The sequence below is a fragment of the Hyla sarda genome, chromosome 5 (genome assembly GCF_029499605.1).
Source record: "Hyla sarda isolate aHylSar1 chromosome 5, aHylSar1.hap1, whole genome shotgun sequence".
Classification (NCBI taxonomy): Eukaryota; Metazoa; Chordata; class Amphibia; order Anura; family Hylidae; genus Hyla; species Hyla sarda.
This window is the reverse complement of record NC_079193.1, coordinates 123,518,757-123,537,961: the sequence shown is the minus strand read 5'-3', so window position 1 is coordinate 123,537,961 and position 19,205 is coordinate 123,518,757. Positions and strand designations below refer to the sequence as shown.

The 19,205-nt window shown below is 44.1% G+C and overlaps 1 protein-coding gene across 5 annotated transcripts in view; it reads left to right on the top strand.

The window, feature by feature from the left end:
- The window catches only part of ANO10 (anoctamin 10), a 687,222-nt gene that overhangs the window by 504,337 nt on the left and 163,680 nt on the right, over positions 1-19,205 (top strand). For all 5 annotated transcript variants that reach the window (XM_056520224.1, XM_056520226.1, XM_056520225.1 and 2 more), the window contains one exon: positions 5,392-5,511. In XM_056520224.1, coding sequence (XP_056376199.1) covers positions 5,392-5,511 — 120 coding nt within the window. The remainder of the gene's footprint in view (positions 1-5,391; positions 5,512-19,205) is intronic.

Here is a 19,205-nt window from a genome sequence, read left to right as displayed (position 1 = left end):
AGGGAGACCCACGTGGGTCGCGTCTCCCCGCGCCTGCCATGCCGCCAGCTGCCGCTGGATCCAGAGGCCGTGTTCACTGCGGCCAGCCCGGGCACGCGCTGCACCGTCGGACCGCCGCCTACATAACGCGCTGGGTGCCGGAGCCCGCCCGCCAAACGAGGGGAGCAATTGCAACAGACCAGGGCCCCAGTAAATGAAACCATGAAACCTGCCGGTCACCCGGCACTTACCTGCACCACCACACACCTGACCCAGCGTACGCAACGAAAGAACCCCCGCAATTTCGCCAACCCAGCATACGCCCAGAGGGAGGGGCCGATGGATGTTAAATAGCCAAAGCCCCTCCCACAAATTCAGCCTGATAGGCTTCCCACTTAATTAAATTATAATTAAATTTTATTTAAAATTAAATTTAAATTACATTTTATTTTCAGATTGGATTAAATAAATATAAGAAACATTTGTTTAACTAATATAAAACAGCATAGGACATGTTTTGCCACATAATTCCTCCATTTTTACTTTTTTCCTACTGCCCAGAGCTGTAGGGTTTTCTTCTTCACAAACTCACATTTTTTTGTGGAGTATTTTATCAAATACTCGGAGGGTTTTGGGAGTTTTGTCGGGAACACGCCCTTTTTTTCAATAACCAAGCCCCTTTTGTAGGGTTTTAAAAACTCTCCGAGTGATGTCGGGTCATGATACTAGAATCTGTCTCAGAAAGTGTCGCACAGGGTGTGCGACACAATTTCAGTCGCAGAACCTGACAAAAATTGATGGGGTTAGCTTACTAAATGAGGGCTAGTATGTAAGGAAAAAAAATTGATGTATTTTTTACATCCTTGACATGCCACTTTGTGCGCACAGTATGTAAAAAAAAAAGGAAAAAAAAAAGGACTTTTTTTTTAACTCCTTGGGGACGGAGCCCATTATAACCCTAAGGACGGGAGCATTTTTTGCAATTCTGACCACTTTCACTTTAAGCATTAATAACTCTGGGATGCTTTTACTTTTCATTCTGATTCCGAGTTTTTTTTTTTTGTGACATATTCTACTTTATGTTAGTGGTAAGTTTTTGTCGATACTTGCATCATTTCTTGGTGAAAAATTCCAAAATTTGATGAAAAAATAGAAAATGTAGCATTTTTCTAACTTTGAAGCTCTCTGCTTGTAAGGAAAATAAACATTCTAAAAAAATAATATTTTGATTCACATATACAATATGTATACTTTATATTTGCATCATAAAATTGATGCGTTTTTACTTTTGGAAAACATCAGAGGGCTTCAAAGTTCAGAAGCAATTTTCCAATTTTTCACAAAATTTTCAAAATCGGAATTTTTCAGGGGCCAATTCAGTTTTGAAGTGGACTTGAAGGGCCTTCATATTAGAAATACCCCATAAATTACCCCATTAAAAAAACTGCACCCCTCAAAGTATTCAAAATGACATTCAGTAAGTTTGTTAACCGTTTAGGTGTTTCACAGGAATAGCAGCAAAGTGAAGGAGAAAATTCAAAATCTTAATTTTTTACACTCGCATGTTCTTGTAGACCCAGTTTTTGAAATTTTACAAGGGGTAATGGGAGAAAAAGCCCCCCAAAATTTCTCTTGAGTATGGAAATACCTCATATGTGTATGTCAAGTGTTTGGCGGGCGCAGTAGAGGGCTCAGAAGGGAAGGAGCGACAATGGGATTTTGGAGAGTGAATTTTGCTGAAATGGTTTTTGCGGGCATGTCACATTTAGGAAGCCCCTATGGTGCCAGAACAGCAACAAAAAAACACATGGCATACTATTTTGGAAACTACACCCCTCAAGGCACGTAACAAGGGGTCCGGTGAGCCTTAACACCCCACAGGTGTTTGACAGCTTTTTGTAAAATTCGGATGTGTAAATGAAAAAAAAAAAATTTCCACTAAAGTGCAGGTTTTTTTCCCCAAATTTACCATTTCTACAAAGGGTAACGGGAGAAAAATCTCCCCAAAATTTGTAACGCAATTTCTCCCGAGTACGGAGATACCCCATATGTGGCCCTAAACTGTTGCCTTGAAATACGACAGGGCTCTGAAGTGAGAGAGCTCCATGCGCATTTGAGGCCTGAATAAGGAATTTGCAGTAAGGGTGGACCCAATTACAAGGATGGGGCTTGTCTCCACCAAAACCCTACAGCAGTGTTTCCCAAACAGAGTGCCTCCAGCTGTTGCAAGACTCCCAGCCTGCCAGGACAGTCTATGGCTGTCCGGCAACACTGGAAGTTGTGGTTTTGGAACAGCTGGAGGCGCCATTTAGGAAACACTGCCGTATGAGTTAGGAAACAGACTCTAGCTCAGTGTTTCCCAATCAGTGTGCCTACAGCTGTTGCAAAACTGCAATTCCAAGCACGGTCAGACAGTCAGGGATGCTGGGCGTGTAGTTCTGCAGTATCTGGCCCTTCAGATGTTGCAGAACTACAACTCCCAGCATGCCTGGACAGTCTGGGCAGATATTGCAGAACTACACGCCCAGCATCCCTGACTGTCTGGGCATGCTGGAATTTGTAGTTTTGCAACATCTGGAGGGCTACAGTTTGGAGACCATCATATAGTGGTCTCCAAACTGTGCCACTTCAGATGTTGCAAAACTACAACTCCCAGCATGCCCAGACAGTCAGTGCATGCTGAAAGTTGTAGTTTTGCAACATCTGGAGGACCACAGTTTAGAGACCATTACACAGTGGTCTCCAAACTGTGACCCTCCAGATGTAGCAAAACTACAACTCCCAGCATGCCCAGACAGCCTTTGGCTGTGTGGGCATGCTGGGAGTTGTAGTTTTGCAGCTTTTAGAAGGCCACAGTGAAGATCACTTATCGCGATCTTCACTGCAGCCTTCTCAGCCGCACTTTCCGGCCGCCGCTCCTCCTGCTCGCGCCGCTGCAACGGGATGCCGCCTCCGCCGCCTCCTCCGTTCCGTGTAAGTCGGGTCATGCCCCCCCCCTCTCTCCGCCCGTGTTCCCCCGCTCTGTACCAACTTCCGATCGGTGGCCAGAGCAGGGGAAATGAACTCTAACCCCCCCGCCCCCCTCCTGCCATTGGTGGTCAGCCTGACCGACCAATGGCAGGGAATAGGAGGGGGTGGCAACACTGCCACCTCGCTCCTATCCTTTAAGATGGTCGGAGCTGTCTCTGACAGCTCCGATCAGTCTTATTTTCCGGGAGATCGAGTCACCAGTGACCCGATTTGCCCGGATCGCGGCAAATCGCATGTCTGAATTGACCTGCGATTTGCTGCGATCGCCGATATGGGGGGGTCTCATGACCCCCCTAGGCATTGCCACGGGATGCCTGCTGATAGATATAGTGATCGGAAATGCAGAGGGCGTATGGATACACCCTCCATCCTTAAGTGACGGGACGCGAGGGCGTATGCATACGCCCTTCGTCCCCAAGGAGTTAAACATACGTGTATATGACAACTACTTTCCCATAGACATACAGCATATTAATGTAAAAAATACGGCACACAATCATTGTGCAATTTTTACTATTTACAATGAAATACACTGTATGACCATAGCTTAATGTTTATATAGTGTGTATATATAGAGTACAGAGTACTGAGCCTAACGCTCGTATCCACTTACCGACTGGGTGACATGCTGGATCCATTATCAATCCAAATTAAAACACCTCCTGTGAAAAAGGGGAGGGGTGCACAGCTATATATATATATTTTTTAATTTTTTTTCTGTCATGTACCCTATTATACCAAACTATGATTAACATTTGTCCCCTCCCATTTGTGGCTCTGCCTTCAAATAGCCACATTCACGACCATTGTTGGTCCCAGTCCGGCCCTGACTTTTGTCATTCTACCCTACTGAAATCTTCAGGTTAGGACAACTTTTATCTGATGTGTATGGGCATAATTAGCTAAGAGTATATAGACAAAGAAGGTTGCAGCAGCACACATTGGTCAAAAAATGGAGGCTCTCAGCGCACCTTTTGATCAAAACGTGTCCCCCCATCCACCACATGGAGGTGGCCTCATTTAGGATGGGACCCTAACACAAATTCTGAGCCTAACGCTCATATCCACTCACCTCTGCTGGGCATATAGCCTCTGACTGGGTGACATGCTGGATCCATTATCAATCCAAATTAAAACACCTCCTTTGAAAAAGGGGATGGGTGCACAGCTACAGAGGGTGCCATTCCCCCTATGTTGTACAAAAACACAAAAAGAAAAATAGCCAGCACAACTACCTGATACACGGGTGCATACTGCTCTGGCACATACAGAGTATATAGACACAAATTCTGAGCCTAACGCTCGTATCCACTTACCGACTGGGTGACATGCTGGATCCATTATCAATCCAAATTAAAACACCTCCTGTGAAAAAGGGGAGGGGTGCACAGCTATATATATATTTTTTTTTTTTTTCTGTCATGTACCCTATTATACCAAACTATGATTAACATTTGTCCCCTCCCATTTGTTGCTCTGCCTTCACATAGCCACATTCACGACCATTGTTGGTCCCAGTCCGGCCCTGACTTTTGTCATTCTACCCTACTGAAATCTTCAGGTTAGGACAACTTTTATCTGATGTGTATGGGCATAATTAGCTAAGCAAGGGGGTGACCAGTCCTTATAGACCTTCAGCTGTCAGTTCGTTTTCCGCTATGTCGCTGGTTTAAGTTACTCTTTATAATTTTCTTTGTTATACATCTACATTGTAATATACTTAAGATACATGTCTACATTACTTAAGTAATCATTTTCTATTTTGGGACTTGATAGGAAGACTAAGTTGTGAAACACTAGCTAAAGTCAGGCCTAGAGATGAGCGAACTTACAGTAAATTCGATTCGTCACAAACTTCTCGGCTCGGCAGTTTATGATTTTTCCTGCATAAATTGGTTCAGCTTTCAGGTGCTCCTGTGGACTGGAAAAGGTGGATACAGTCCTAGGAGACTCTTTCCTAGGAATGTATCCACCTTTTCCAGCCCACCGGAGCACCTGAAGGCTGAACTAATTTACGCATGATAAGTCATCAACTGCCGAGCCGATAAGTTCGTGACGAATCGAATTTACTGTAAGTTCGCTCATGTAGTCAGGCCCAAGCAATGCTGTACATGAGGCTACTTAAAGGGGCAAAAGAAAGATGAAGGACAAATCCTAAAGTTAAGTACATCAGTTTATTTATGGAATTGATCTCTGATAACAAAACTGTGCATGAATGTGCAAAAATGAGGAAAAGCTACTGAAATTGTATAATGGTGCCAGAAAATAAGAATAGGAGAATAATAATTACTGTAGCTTGAGAAATCGCATGGGATAATTATCTTTCTTTTGTCTTCTATCTTTCATTTGTCAATTATCCTTTTTTCTTTTTAATTTTGACAGCATGCTCTGTTAGCTCTGAAGTTTATCTTGGCATTTGTGATTCCCAACAAACCAATTGACATCCGGATAAAATTAGCCAGACTGGAATTTGAATCCATGGAAGCCCTTAAGCAGAAACAGGTAAGTGAACAATTTTTCCTATCTGAATGTTAACTAGGCAAGAAAGAAACATCTTTAATTATAGAAATAATTTTTAGGCTTTTGGAAATGCTTTGTCACGGTTGTGAAGACATTTCCATTAGCTTCTTCTGGAGCTTGCATATTATGTTTAGAAAGCCAGTTCAATCCAGTGGGAGAATCCACTTGGTCTATTTCACAGTTTCTAATTACAGGTATATAAGGAGCAAATATGGGCAACAGAGCCCATTGACTTATAATGAAGTCTTTCCAGGGGAACATCATGGTGACCATCATTTTGATGGAAGAAAAGTGATGCATGATTTCAAATCTAAAGGAGCTGTGCACTAAGGCTTCTGGTGTGAACACTGCCTTTTATCTTTTGTTCTATAAATCTTTTTTTTAAAGTCAGACAAATGTATCTTTTGCAAACATATATCTTCATTTCTAATATACTTTGTGTTTCAATTTCTTGACATATAAAAGATTATTGTTTGCAATTTGTGAATTGACACATTTTATTTATATCCAGATAATTATTCTTTTTTTTTTTACTTGACAATTTTTATTAAACAAACTCTTGAAAAAAAGAAAGGTGTACAAGAATATAAAATGAAGAGCCATCTCACGCAGGAGAGGCAGCAATGGTATCAAATCCTTTCAGTTACATTGTGAAATAAAATAAACTTGTAGAGAAAACACCAAAACAAAAAAAGGAAATACAACCACAGCTTTACAAGGTATTAAGTAATGGCAATAAGCACAGGCTCCACGGGACTATGAACATAAAGCAAAAGTAGTGTATATGTGGCAAAAGGGTATAGTTTAGTAATGTAGACTGGTCACAGTTGGACCAAATTGTGTTTGCTGTGTATCCAAACATCCCATCTGTATATAAAATAGGACAATCTATCTTGTGTATCTGCAATTTTATACTCGTGCCAGCAGTTGTTATTGATGCCAGCTATCGCCTCAGTCAATGTGGGTATTTTCGGGGAGTTCCAGTTATTAGCTATTTTCGATCTTACCACCAATAAAGTATGAAGTATGATAGTTCTGTGGTGATGGGAATAGAGGTTGAGATCAATATTAAGGATTGCTAGCAAACTAGTTAAGATGATTGGGAAACCACATAATTGTTAGGATTCGGCAGGCTGGATGTGGATCCTCTGTGTCAGCGAGGGATTGGCGTGGACCGTACCGGTGGACCGTTTCTAGGTTGCTACTGGTATTCACCAGAGCCCGCCGCAAAGCGGGATGGTCTTGCTGCGGCGGTAGCAACCAGGTCGTATCCACCGGGAATGGCTCAACCTCGCTGACTGCTGAGAAGGCGTGGGACAGAAGGACTAGACAGAGGCGAGGTCAGACGTAGCAGAAGGTCAGGGCAGACGGCAAGGTTTGTAGTCAATGGTGATAGCAGAAGGTCTGGAAACACTGGTATGGCAAACACAGGAAACACTTTCTCTAGGCACAAGGGCAACAAGATCCGGCAATGCTGGGAAGGGGAAGTGAGGTTATATGAGCAAGGAGCAGGTGGAAGCTAATTACAGATAATTGGGCCAGGCACCAATCAGTGGTGCACTGGCCCTTTAAATCTTAGAGAGCTGGCGCCCTGGAGAGCGGAGCCGCGCGCGCCAGGACGTGACAGCCGGGGACCGGGACAGGTGAGTAGCTTGGGATGCGATTTGCGAGCGGGCGCGTCCCGCTATGCGAATCGCATCCCCGCCGGCAGTGTCAGTGCAGCGCTCCCGGTCAGCGGGTCTGACCGGGGCGCTGCAGAGAGGAAAATGCCGCAAGCGCTCCGGGGAGGAGCAGGGACCCGGAGCGCTCGGCGTAACAATAATTGTGACAGAAATTTGCCTATTTTTCTCCAGAATGATAACAATTTCGGACAATACCACCAGATGTGAGAGAGAGTACCCTCTTCTGCGCATCTCCAGCAGGAACTAGGAGTATCAGAAAATTGAGCTAGTCTCTGGGGGGTGAGGTACCATCTGTATAGGAGTTTTTTTTAGTAGTCTCCAAGTGATTGATACAGCGGGATAATGGAAGAACTACTGAGTGAGCTATGGACCACTGATGTTCAGTAAAACGCGTACCCAGTTCCTCCTCCCATTTAATTTTGTATGGATCAGGTATGGAGGTATAAGAATCAAGTAGAATAGAATAACAGAAGGAGATACCCCTGATACTGGTATTCTGTAGATTAATCCATTTTGTTATCGGTGAAGGTGTGACCGGGGAGGCAACGTCTAAAGGCGACAAAATGTGTCTTATTTGTAGGTATTTATAAAAAATCTTTATTAGAAAGGTTATATTTCGTCTTAATATGTTCAAAAGACCTAAAAATCGCATTTTGCTAGAAGTCTGAAAGGAAACATAGTCCCCTTTCTATCCAGGAGGTAATGTGTAGAATTGCAGCTTCCAAATTTTTTTTGCAGCTTCCAAATATTTTTTTAGGGATAATATAAGTATTCCAAGAGTGCATAATGGCGTTAATAGTGGGATGTTTATGGGTAGGGAGCTGGCCAAATAAACAAGCAGCCTCAAGAATGTTATGTACAGAATGTTTACCTAGGATATGCGTTTCAATATGAACCCAGTTCTTGGACTGATCGCCCATCCATAAAGATTTCAGCTGATCTAATATCACCGCTCTGTAATACTGGAGCATAGAGGGACATCCCCCCCCCCCCCCCTCCCACACACACACACACACACAAAGGCTTATATAAAATGTCTGCTTTGACTCTAGGAGCTTTGCTGCACCAAATGTATTTCATCAGTATTGATTGGAGATTTTTTAAGTAAGTTATTGTCAGCAATATAGGAACATTACAGAAGGTATAGAGAATTTTTGAAATAACCATCATCTTTACAGTTGCCAATCTGCCTAGCCAAAAGATGTGTTGAAAGGTGCGAAACAGTTTGCCTAACAAGAGCGGCATATAATTTACAGTAAAAAGTTGGGATGTCGGGAAGGTCAATTTAATACCTAAATATTGTAGTGAGGAGGAAGTCCAACTAAAAGGAAAAAGAGTCTTTAATCGATGTACAGGTTTGGCAGGGATCCCTAGGTTTAGAATTTGTGATTTGGTTTCATTAATTTTATAATAGGAAATGTCTCTAAAATCTGACAGTATTCTAACAATGAAGGGGAGGGAAGATTCAGGATTCGAGCAAAAGATAATAACGTCTTCAGCAAAAAGGCCTATACAATGTTCTCTATCTCCAATTTTCGACCTACTAATACCTGGGTCTCTACGAATCTTTTCAGCTAATGGTTCCATTAACATAGCAAAAATTAGGGGAGAAAGGGGGCACCCCGGTCTAGTTCCATTGGTAATAGAGAAGCTATTAGAAAGAAATCCTGAGGAATAAACTGATGCTTCGGGCTTTGAATATAATGCTGTAATGGCACTATGGATTGGAACCCTTAAGCCAAATTTAACTAGAACAGATTTAAGATGACCCCAGTGAACTCTATCAAAGGCCTTCTCTGCGTCAAGTGACAGAGAAGACTCTCTATGGGTTTCTGCGTCGTATATCAAGTTGATAAATCTCCTCGTCCTATCAACTGTCTGTCTGTTTTTTATGAAACCTACTTGGTCTTCATTTATTAGATTAGGGAGAATATCATTGAGTCTATTGGCAATAATTTTGTTGTAAATTTTAAGGTAATTATTTAATAGAGAAATGGGTCGAAAATTTTCAGGTTTATCTGGTGTTTTACCCGGTTTCAGTAAGGTGACCACTAATGTTTTAAGCATCTCCGGAATGATGGTCCCAGTGGTGAAAATGTGGTTAAATATTAATTGTAGTTGGGGTAATAAAATGTGAAATTTTTTGGTAGTACTCCCCAGTGAATCTGTCTGGTTCGGGGGATTTATTAGGCTTCAGGAATGAGATGGCAGTTAAAATTTCTGTAGAGGAGATGGGTGTATTGAGAGATTGTAAGGTATCGCTGTCCACTGAGGGTAATGAGATAGAAGCAAAAAATCTGTTAATAAGTGGGGTAGTGGGTTGTGGAACAGAGGGACCCGATTTTAAGTTATATAATTCTGCATAGTAATCAGCAAAAGTGTTAGAAATTTGTTGTGGGTTAATAATTTTTTCTTTATCTTTATTAAAAATATATGGGATCTTTGTTTTGGCTGCCATGGCTTAAAATGTATTTGCTAGAAGTTTACTTGCTCTATTACCATGCCAGTAGAATTGAGTTTTTGTCTTTTTGAACATGTAGTCAAATTTGTATTGCAATAGTTGGTGCAATTGAAAACGTAAGGATTTGAGTTGTTTTAATATTAGAGGCTCAAGTGTTTGCTTGTGAGAATCTTCTAAAGTTTAAATTTTTTGGAGCAATTCTTGAGTTTTAGCTAACCTATTTCTCTTATTAGTGGATGCAATTTTAATGAGAGATCCCATAATCACTGCCTTGTGGGCACACCAGTTAATTAAAACATTAGTGTCGTCAGGTTTATTAAGTTCGAAAAATTCCTTCAGAGCACCCTCTAACTTGTCTCTAACAATAATATCATTTTAAAAGAGAGTTATTGAGCCTCCAAGGAGAGTATGAGGGGGAATTATATCTTTCTTGGACCGTTATTGTGACCGGGGCGTGATCGGACCAGCTAATAATCCCTATAGTAGCAGAAGTCACTTTTTGAAGCAACCATTTGTCGACAATAATGAGATCTATGCGAGAGTAGATTTTGTGTGGATTGGAAAAAAGGTATAATCCCTATCATTAGCTTTGAATACTCTCCATGAATCGTATAAGTCTTCTTTAAATAATGTATGATAAAGAGTAGAGTTTTTCTCCGATCGTTTAGGAAGGGATTTATCAAGTAGGGGAGACATGACCTGATTAAAGTCACCCATCATTAGTATTGCGCCATATTTATGGTTGTTAATAGTATTCAGAACGTGGGTGAAAAATTTGGTTTGTTTTTTGTTCAGAGCATAAAGTGAAACCAGAGTCAATTTTTCATTATTGATACTGCAATTCAGCAATATATATCTACCTTTAGTGTCGTAAATAACATCAATCTGTTGAAAAGCTACCGTATTTTTTTTTATAGCAATAAACACCCCTTTCTTTATAGTTGTATTTGGGGTAAAGTATTTAAAGGGGAATCTTTTATTTTTTACCCTATGGGTGTCGGTTGCTAGAAAGTGAGTTTGCTGAGCACAAATAATATCACATTTCAAACGTGAGCATTCATTCCAAGATAGTGACCTTTTGAAAGGACTATTTAGGCCCTTAACGTTTAATGTGGAAAGTTTAAATACCATGGTGTGGGATGTAGATTATTTGGTGTGGGATGTAGGTTATTCGGGAGTTCACTTACCCTCATCTTGGGCCAGAGAATTGATCAAGAAACAGTCTTTGAAAGTAGTATGGGAGTACCCGTGGAGCTGTTCATAAGGAAAGTAAACAATAAAAGAAAAAAAAAACAACCATTCAGTGCAATTAACATTTGTTCAAAGTGAACAGACCTGTACCTACTAAAGGGCATAGGATAGGTCATGAGGGAAGGGGATACAAATAAAGAATAACACTTGTAATTATGATGCAGAGTACCAGAAGGGCACTCAAAAGATCAAATTAGTAAAACAACGACACTGAAAAGAGATCCGGAGTATAGAATAGCGCATCAGCTAATAAAAGCATATATATCCAGTGACCTCTAAGAGGTCTATACCTGAGATTAACTAAACAGAGGAACATACAGTGCAACTTTGATAATAAGCAGTAGTAGAATCATGTTGGAGAATCCTGGGTCGGAACGGACTTAGGGGATCTCGGAGGAGAGCCAACAAATTGCGGTGAAATCTTGTTAGGAAATGATCCCACTTTTCTCCAGTCCTAGGGAATAGATTCTGCTTTCCGTTTGGGTGAAGTTTTTTCTTTGTCTGGAATAGAGTCAGGAAACCATTTCTCGACTAGTATGAGAGCTTCCGCTGGGGTACGAAGCTCATGTGTAGTTCCATTTTTAGTAATTAGAAGTTTAACTGGAAATCCCCAGCGGTAGGGAATACCCTTATCCTGGAGGATGCTTGTTGAGGCTGAGAAAGCTTTTCTTCTTTTTAAGGTTACGGTGGAAAAATCAGCAAAGAGAGTCATTTGTGAGAAGCGTTCTGGCAATGCAGGAGGCTTTTTAGCTCTCCTCAAAATCTCCTCCTTAAAGTGGTAAAAATGTAGTCTAGCCAGAACATCTCTAGGTACTGTGGGTGGAAGGTGAGCAGGTTTTGGGATTCTATGAACTCTGTCAATTATCATGTCCCTTTGCTCTGCATCAGGAATAAGGATAGTAAAATAATCAATTAGGTATTCTTTGAGGTCTGATGCTTGAACAGTCTCTGGGATTCCACAGAAACGAATGTTGTTCCTGCGTGACCTGTCCTCTAGGTACGCAAGTGTGGTAGCCCTTGGGGGGTGTATGGTATAGATATATAAGGGGTTAATGTTAACCCTAGAGTTTGTGATGCCAGGCTGAGGGCTGGTATGCTGAATCAATGTTCCAGCCTATTGCCGCCCTTCCCAGTAATGATAGGTGCATAAAATAACTGAAGGTCCACAAGGAGATTTGAACTTGAATAACTTTTACTGAAGTGCTTGCAATAACCACGGCACAGTAACAGTCTCATACAAACAGTCCTTGAGTTGCTTAGTGACTGGCAGTAGTTGTGGACCTTGAGCTAGACATAAAGTCTCTGAATCTAGGAAGAGATTTGCAAATCCGTCCAGATTTAATGGAGTTATTAGGTCCGGTGATGCTGCAGAGTGTTTGGGAATTGATACACTCTATAGTTATAAATGTTCAGCCGTTGCCGCAAGGCTCAGGCCTAACTCCCTGTGATTACTGCTGTACAGGTCTTGCTTGATTGACAGCCCACGAGGTAAGAGAGAGAAACATGGCTGCCGCTCCCTTATATGGGGAGGGGGCGTGGCGAATCTGATTGGTCCGAACGTCTGCCATTCACCATTACATGGTGTGATGGGATTGGTTACGTCACAGGGCCTCCAAAGGTCCTTAAGCTAAATACCATAGAGTTCACCTCGTCACATGACCCGCAGGTCCTGCAACGCTAATGGAAACAAGTAATTAACCATTTATTTACACATGTTATTCTATTTATATTAACCTATGAATAAATTATAGATCTATACACTAGAATAGAGGCGACTAGGGGTAGACTGGCTAACAGGGATCCCTAAGTCCTAGGGACTCTGGCTATGGGGACCCATAAATAAACAAGTAGCGTATTGAATGCGGTACCACAAACCCCCTTATTAAAGATAAGTCGGCATCGACGTCTGTCCCCTGAGACAGAGGGACTAGGACTAGAACAGGATGCTATAGAACAGGATGAACTGTACATTTGTTATACATCCTAAGTAGACTAAACACATTTTGATGCTATCTAGACATTTGAATGCTATCTAGACAATTGAATGCTATCTAGACATTTAAAGAAAGCTATCTATCCTTTAGTTTCTAGCTTCCTATACAACTCTATAAAACTTATGATACATTTTGAAGCTTACTAGGCAATTAGGTCGCTCTAGACAATTAGATTGCTGCCAAAGACAGTTTTATTAGCTCTCTATACATTTTGATGAGGCTAAACTGAACATTAGCACATACTTCTATACATAAGGCTAACTAAACATTAGTACAGCTCTATTTACCTTTTGCATCAGGCTGACTAGAGATTTGTATTATCTTACACATTCTATATGCCAACAATAAGTTACCTGTTAGTTAGTACACAAAAGGTATACTGGCTAGCCGGAAGCTAGGTCACAGTAAGGGTGGCTGCTAGGGTCTATCGACTACACGCTACTTACCCCTAGAGCACTTTCAAAACAACCTATCCAGGTTATTCTTAGGATCACGTGTTTATTTTTGTACTAGCAAGAGCATCTACTGACCAGGCAGAGCATCTCACACATGCAATGAATAAAGAAGAGAAGAAGTGTACCTAACAGTGGCAGGAATTGGGTATCAATATGCTACAATTCCTTAAGTGTTTTCTTAAGTGAGATATTTATTTGTTTTTGTGTATTTACTAGAGAAATTTTGAGGTAGTACATTTAGTGAGTAATCTAGGGTACTGAAAAGTGATCGGCAGAGCATTGAAGTGGGTTATTAATAAATAAATGGGTAATTTGCCCTGTGTAGTCCTTTGAGACCGCCGCAACACCACCTCCGAGTCATCAGGAGTTCCTTCAATTGAGGACTTTTCAAGAACTTCAGTCCCCGAGGGACCAGCTGGAGGGCTGGAAACAGGAGCAACTTCTTCGGTAAAACTGAGGGGTTCTCTTAAAACAGATGGAGTAGTGGCTTCAATGTCCGGAGCGGTCACTGGAGCAGGACTGAGGTTGGGTGTAGCGACCAATGGTGGTTGACATGGGTCAACAGCTACTGGCAACTGACTGGTTGGTGCGACCAGTGTCGGCTGACTGGATGGAGCTGGGAACGGAATGCCCCAATACATGGTAGGCTGCTGAGATGGGAACAAAGGAACGTCCATAGTGGGATGAATTCCTTCTCTCAGCACATACTCTCTCACAGGCCTTGTCGGAGGTGGAGTAGAAGTAGCAGGAGGATCAGGAGGAGTAGGAGGAGATGAGCCAAGCATATCTTCTTTCCGGCACACTTTTATCCTATTCCAGTGAACTACCTGTGGCTCGAACCCATCTTTTTGTATCTCATACACGTCCGTTTCAGGGTAAGGAACTGCAGTGATGGTGTATGGCTCCGTTTCCCACAGGGAGTCCAATTTATGGGTTCTAGGAAATTTTCTGAGCCACACTTTATCTCCTAGCTGCAAGGGCTGAGCCGAAGCATGTCGATTATAGTCTCTGTTGGCGCTCATGAACTTCACCCATTTTCTTCTCAACGATGTCCTTGGCTTCCTCAATTCTTCGTCGATGCTCTGACACCCAACCTTGGGAAGCCTGAGGAGAATTGTTGAAAGGTGCCTGTAGCCCAAAGGTTTGATCCTTTGGCAATTGGCCGTGTAGGCCCATCATCAAGAAAAAGGGCGTATACCCCGTAGAGCAGTGAACAGTGTTGTTGTAGATTTCCAGGAGTTCTGGCAGCAGCTGAGGCCACTCTTCGTGTTTCGAGACAGAGGCTATTCTGAGCATCTGGATGAACACTTGATTGACCCTCTCACAGAGTCCATTCCCTTGGGGATGGTAGGCTGTTGTCCGGAGCTTCTTGCAATCATGCAGCCGGCAAAGTTCCTGGAACAACTGGGCTTCAAAGATGGTTCCCCGATTCGTTAGGACCGATTCGGGACACCCCAACGGTTGGATCCAATGCCGATAGAAGAGTTGAGCAGCAAGCCATCTTGGCGGTAAGATCCTTGACGGGGACCACGATCACCCACTTGGAGTAATGATCCACCATTGTTTTCTGTACAGATGGGATGTAAAAGGGGCTCTTGCGTCCCTCCGGGGGTTCTTTATCATGTTGCACACAGAGCACTCGGCACACCATTTCTCGATGTCTCCCCGCATCCCAATCCAGTAGACTCTCCTTCTGACTGTGATCTCCGTCTTATGGACCCCGAAGTGTCCGGATTGGTCATCATAGGCATTCAGAACCATGGCTGCATCCCTCCTGGGAACCACTGGTGTATGCGGTCTCCAGAGACTCCAGAGAATTTTGGTAGACCAACCCCTTGTGTAGGAACAGGCGGTTTCTCTGCCGCCACAGCCGATTCAATTCGAAGTCTCCATGGGCCTTGCGCACCCGAGTAGGCACTTTCTTGTGGAGGCAATAGTTGAGGAGGTCCCCGATAACTCTGCTCTCATCCTGAAGTGTCTTCCAGGTAGACATCTTCAGAGACCTTGGGAGATTCAGGTCCGTCACCCGCCTGGGCAGTTAGAGCATTCTGGCTCACGAACCTTCGGTAGAAGGGAGGCATTTCTACATCTTCCCACACATCTTCAGCAGGAGTTGCTTCTCCCGGTGCCATGCGAGAAAGTACATCCGCATTGACATTGGTTTTTCCGCAGCGGTACTTGATGTTAAAGTCATAGTTGGCCAACCGAGAGGCCCAACGCTGTTCAAGAGCTCCCAACTTAGCAGTGTTCAAATGGGCCAAGGAGTTGTTATCAGTGTAGACCGTGAAGGGAGTAGCAGCCAGATAGTCTTTAAACTTCTCAGTAATAGCCCAAACCAGGGCCAGGAGTTCCAGCTTGAAGGAGCTGTAGTTAGCATCATTCTTATCAGCACCTCGAAGATGCCGGCTGGCATAGGCAATCAACCTCTCCTTGCCATCTTGCACTTGAGATAAGATCGTCCCCAGACCTTCAAAGCTAGCGTCTGTGTATAAACGGAATGGCAGGCTGTAGTCAGGATACGCCAATATGGGGGGTTCCGTGAGGAGATACTTCAGGGCTCGAAAGGCATCCCCTTGTTCTTCGGCCCACTGGATGGGAAGCCTCCCATTATAATTATCCCAGGCAGTCCCTCTCAGTAATTCGGTCAAGGGTCCGGCAATTTGAACAAAATGAGGAATGAAACGCCGGTAATATCCTGCAAACCCCAGGATACTTCGAACGTCTCGCACCGTCCTGGGTGTAGGCCACTCTTTCACAGCACTCACTTTGTCTGGATCAGGCTGGACTCCTTGAGCACTGACGACATGTCCTAAGTAGTGCACTTGAGGCTTTAGCAAGTGACATTTGGAAGGCTTAACCTTGAGTCCATGTCGGATAAGAACTTGGAAAACTTCTTTCAGGTGATCCAGGTGTTCCTGATATGTTCGAGAGTAGACTATGACGTCATCTAGATACAACAAAACACTCTGGAAGTTAAGGTGCCCTAAGCATCGCTCCATTAGGCGTTGGAAAGTAGCTGGTGCATTGCACAGTCCAAAGGGCATACTTTTGAACTCGAAGAGACCCATGGGGGTCACAAATGCGGTCTTCTCTCTGTCCTCTTCTGCCATTGGCACCTGCCAGTAGCCGCTCGTCAGATCCAGTGTGGAAAAGTAGGCGGCAGACCCCAACGCAGTCAAGGATTCTTCAATGCGTGGGAGAGGATAGGCATCCTTATGAGTTATGTTGTTTAGCTTCCGGTAGTCTACGCAAAAGCGGATGGTGCCATCTTTGTTTTTCACCAAGACCAAAGGTGCAGCCCACGGACTCTGGCTTTCTTGGATGACATCGGCCTCTTTCATCTCCATCAGCATTTCTTTATGGTCTGATACATCTCAGGAGCCACAGGGCGATGCCTCTCTTTAATGGGTGGATTGTCTCCGGTGAGAATCCTATGTTTGATCATGGCGGTCCTGCCAAAGTCTGTGGGAAATTTGCTGAAAGCTTCTTGATGTTTCTTAGCCACCTGGATGACTCCTTCCACCTGTTCCTTGGGGGTATCTTCGTCTCCTATTTGCAGCTGGTTCCACCAAGGTTCCGCAGGGCTCTGATCAGGTCCAGGTTGGATCACCTGTGACTTCGAGACTACATCTCTGACGTCTAGATGGTGTAAAGTAGCCACTGGGGTGTACTTGGGTAGTTGGACAGCAACTTGAGAGAAATTGATAAGCCTCACTGGGACCTTCCCATTCCGTACGATTACCAGGCTTTCTAGCAGCTCGCACCAAGGGACAATCTTCCAGCAGAAGGGGCTCCAAGAGCGCTTGGTAATCTTGATTTTTCACCCCGGGTCGGGCACGGCACCAAATAACTGTCTCTGTCTGTGGCTGTAGACTAATGGCTCGGATATCTTGAGTCCTTATTCGACAGATTTCTCCATGATGATTCACAAACTTCTGTTTGGAGGATTTTGAAGTGGTGTTGGGCAGCTCGCCGGCCTGGGGGTGACAAGTGAGGGAGAGATGCATGCAGTGCACAGACAATATCATCAAAACAGTGCCTAATATTCATGCCTAAAATGAAATCGGCTTCTCCCTCATCGCTAACATTTGTGATGATCACCCCTTGCCTTCCTAACACATGTTTTCCCACCTGCACCGTGGGCTCCCAGTAACCATGTCTGGGTACTGGTTTCCCGTTCCCTGCAATTACTCTGAAGTCCGCTTCCTGAGGGTCACACAACCTTTCTGGGCCCCAGTACTTATAGAAAACCCCCTGTGGGATAGTGGATACCTGAGACCCCGTATCTATCAGAGCTTGTAACCGGACACCTTCAATCATCACCTGTACATAAGGGCAAGCAGCTACATATATAGACAGTCCTTTCTTATCGCTGGTTGATTCTGGACCTTCAATCTCTACTCCTGGGGTGCGGTCCTCGTCCCCAGGGGATGCCCGTTTAAAGCCCGGCATTGGCTCTTCCAGTGTCCATTCTTGTTACAATAACTACAAACGGGTCTTTGGCTCCCAGGTGGTCTCACAGGAGGAACACTAGGTGGAGTGACAGGGCGAGGGTGAGCCTTCTTAGGTGGTGGTGTTGCAGATCTGGAAGGGTTTGGCCGTACTGCCATCTCTTTAAAGTCCTTGGCTAACTGTTCAATGTCCTGTTTAATGTTTTGTAAGTCAGCTGTCCAAGGACTAGGAGAAGGTGTTGGTGGGGCAGATTGAGAAGGGACAGGCGGTTGGGGCGAAGGACCCTGAGAGTCTGTAGCAGGAACACTAATTTCTTCTGTCTGAGGTCCTGACTCTATTACTTTCACTGCTAGTCTCTTAAAGGCTGGGAAGGCCATGTCGGGATTCTGTACGGCCAGCATCCTAAGTTGGGCCTTGTCCCATTTGTTTAGCGCCCCCTCTATAAAACGGTCCATCAGAACTCGATTGCCCTGATCGGGCGTAATGCCGTCCAACTTTTGTAGCGCCTCTAATGCGCTCTGCAAAGCCACTGCATATGCTCGGAGGGTCTCACCTGGCTTCTGGCGTCGTTCATAGAGTCGGAGGCGTACCTCTGAGGGGGAGTGAGATTCAAACACTTGAGAAAGTCCTTCAAAAATCTGTCCCACTGTGGCCTTATCAGCCACTGGCCATGTGCGAAGTTCTTCCAAGGCGGGTCCCTGGAGTGGTCCCAAAAGCAGTTGTACCTGTTGATGAGGGGGAAGTGCATAAAATGCAAAGAGGCTGTAGAATTTTTCTTTAAAGTCTCTTAGTGTAAAAGGATCACCATTGTAGGTGGGAAGCACAGGATTCCCCAAGAAGAAAGGTGCAGCAACTGAGGCTCCCAGGGAGAGACTGAGGGTGGACTGGTTGGGTCCTTTTCCACCGGTGTTGGAGGTCTTGCCGGCATCACAGGCAGGGCGCACCCCTGGGAGGTCGAGAGTGTTGGTGAGGGCGGCAACATTCTTCTAGCTGAGGGTGGAGACCCCATTGGCTGGGCCGCTGGAGCATCGCCCCCTTGCTGTTCAGGTGGGGACTGTGGGACTGCAGGTTCCGACATTTCTGTATTTGTTATACTGGCCCTTTAAATAGACCTTGGATTCCTAAGTCCCAGAGAAATACGCAATTGTTCTTTAACCTCCCTGGCGGTATGATTCTGTCTGGAAATTTGTACCAAAAGCAGTACAATTTTTTGCATTGAAATTTCACATCTCCCCCTGTCACATTCTCCCTCCCTTGTCACATCCCCCCCATATCACATTCTCCCCCTCCTTGTCACATTCCCCCCCCTTGTCACATTCTCCCCCCTCCTTGTCACATTCTTCTCCCCCCCGTCACATCCCCCCCACTTGTTACATTCTCC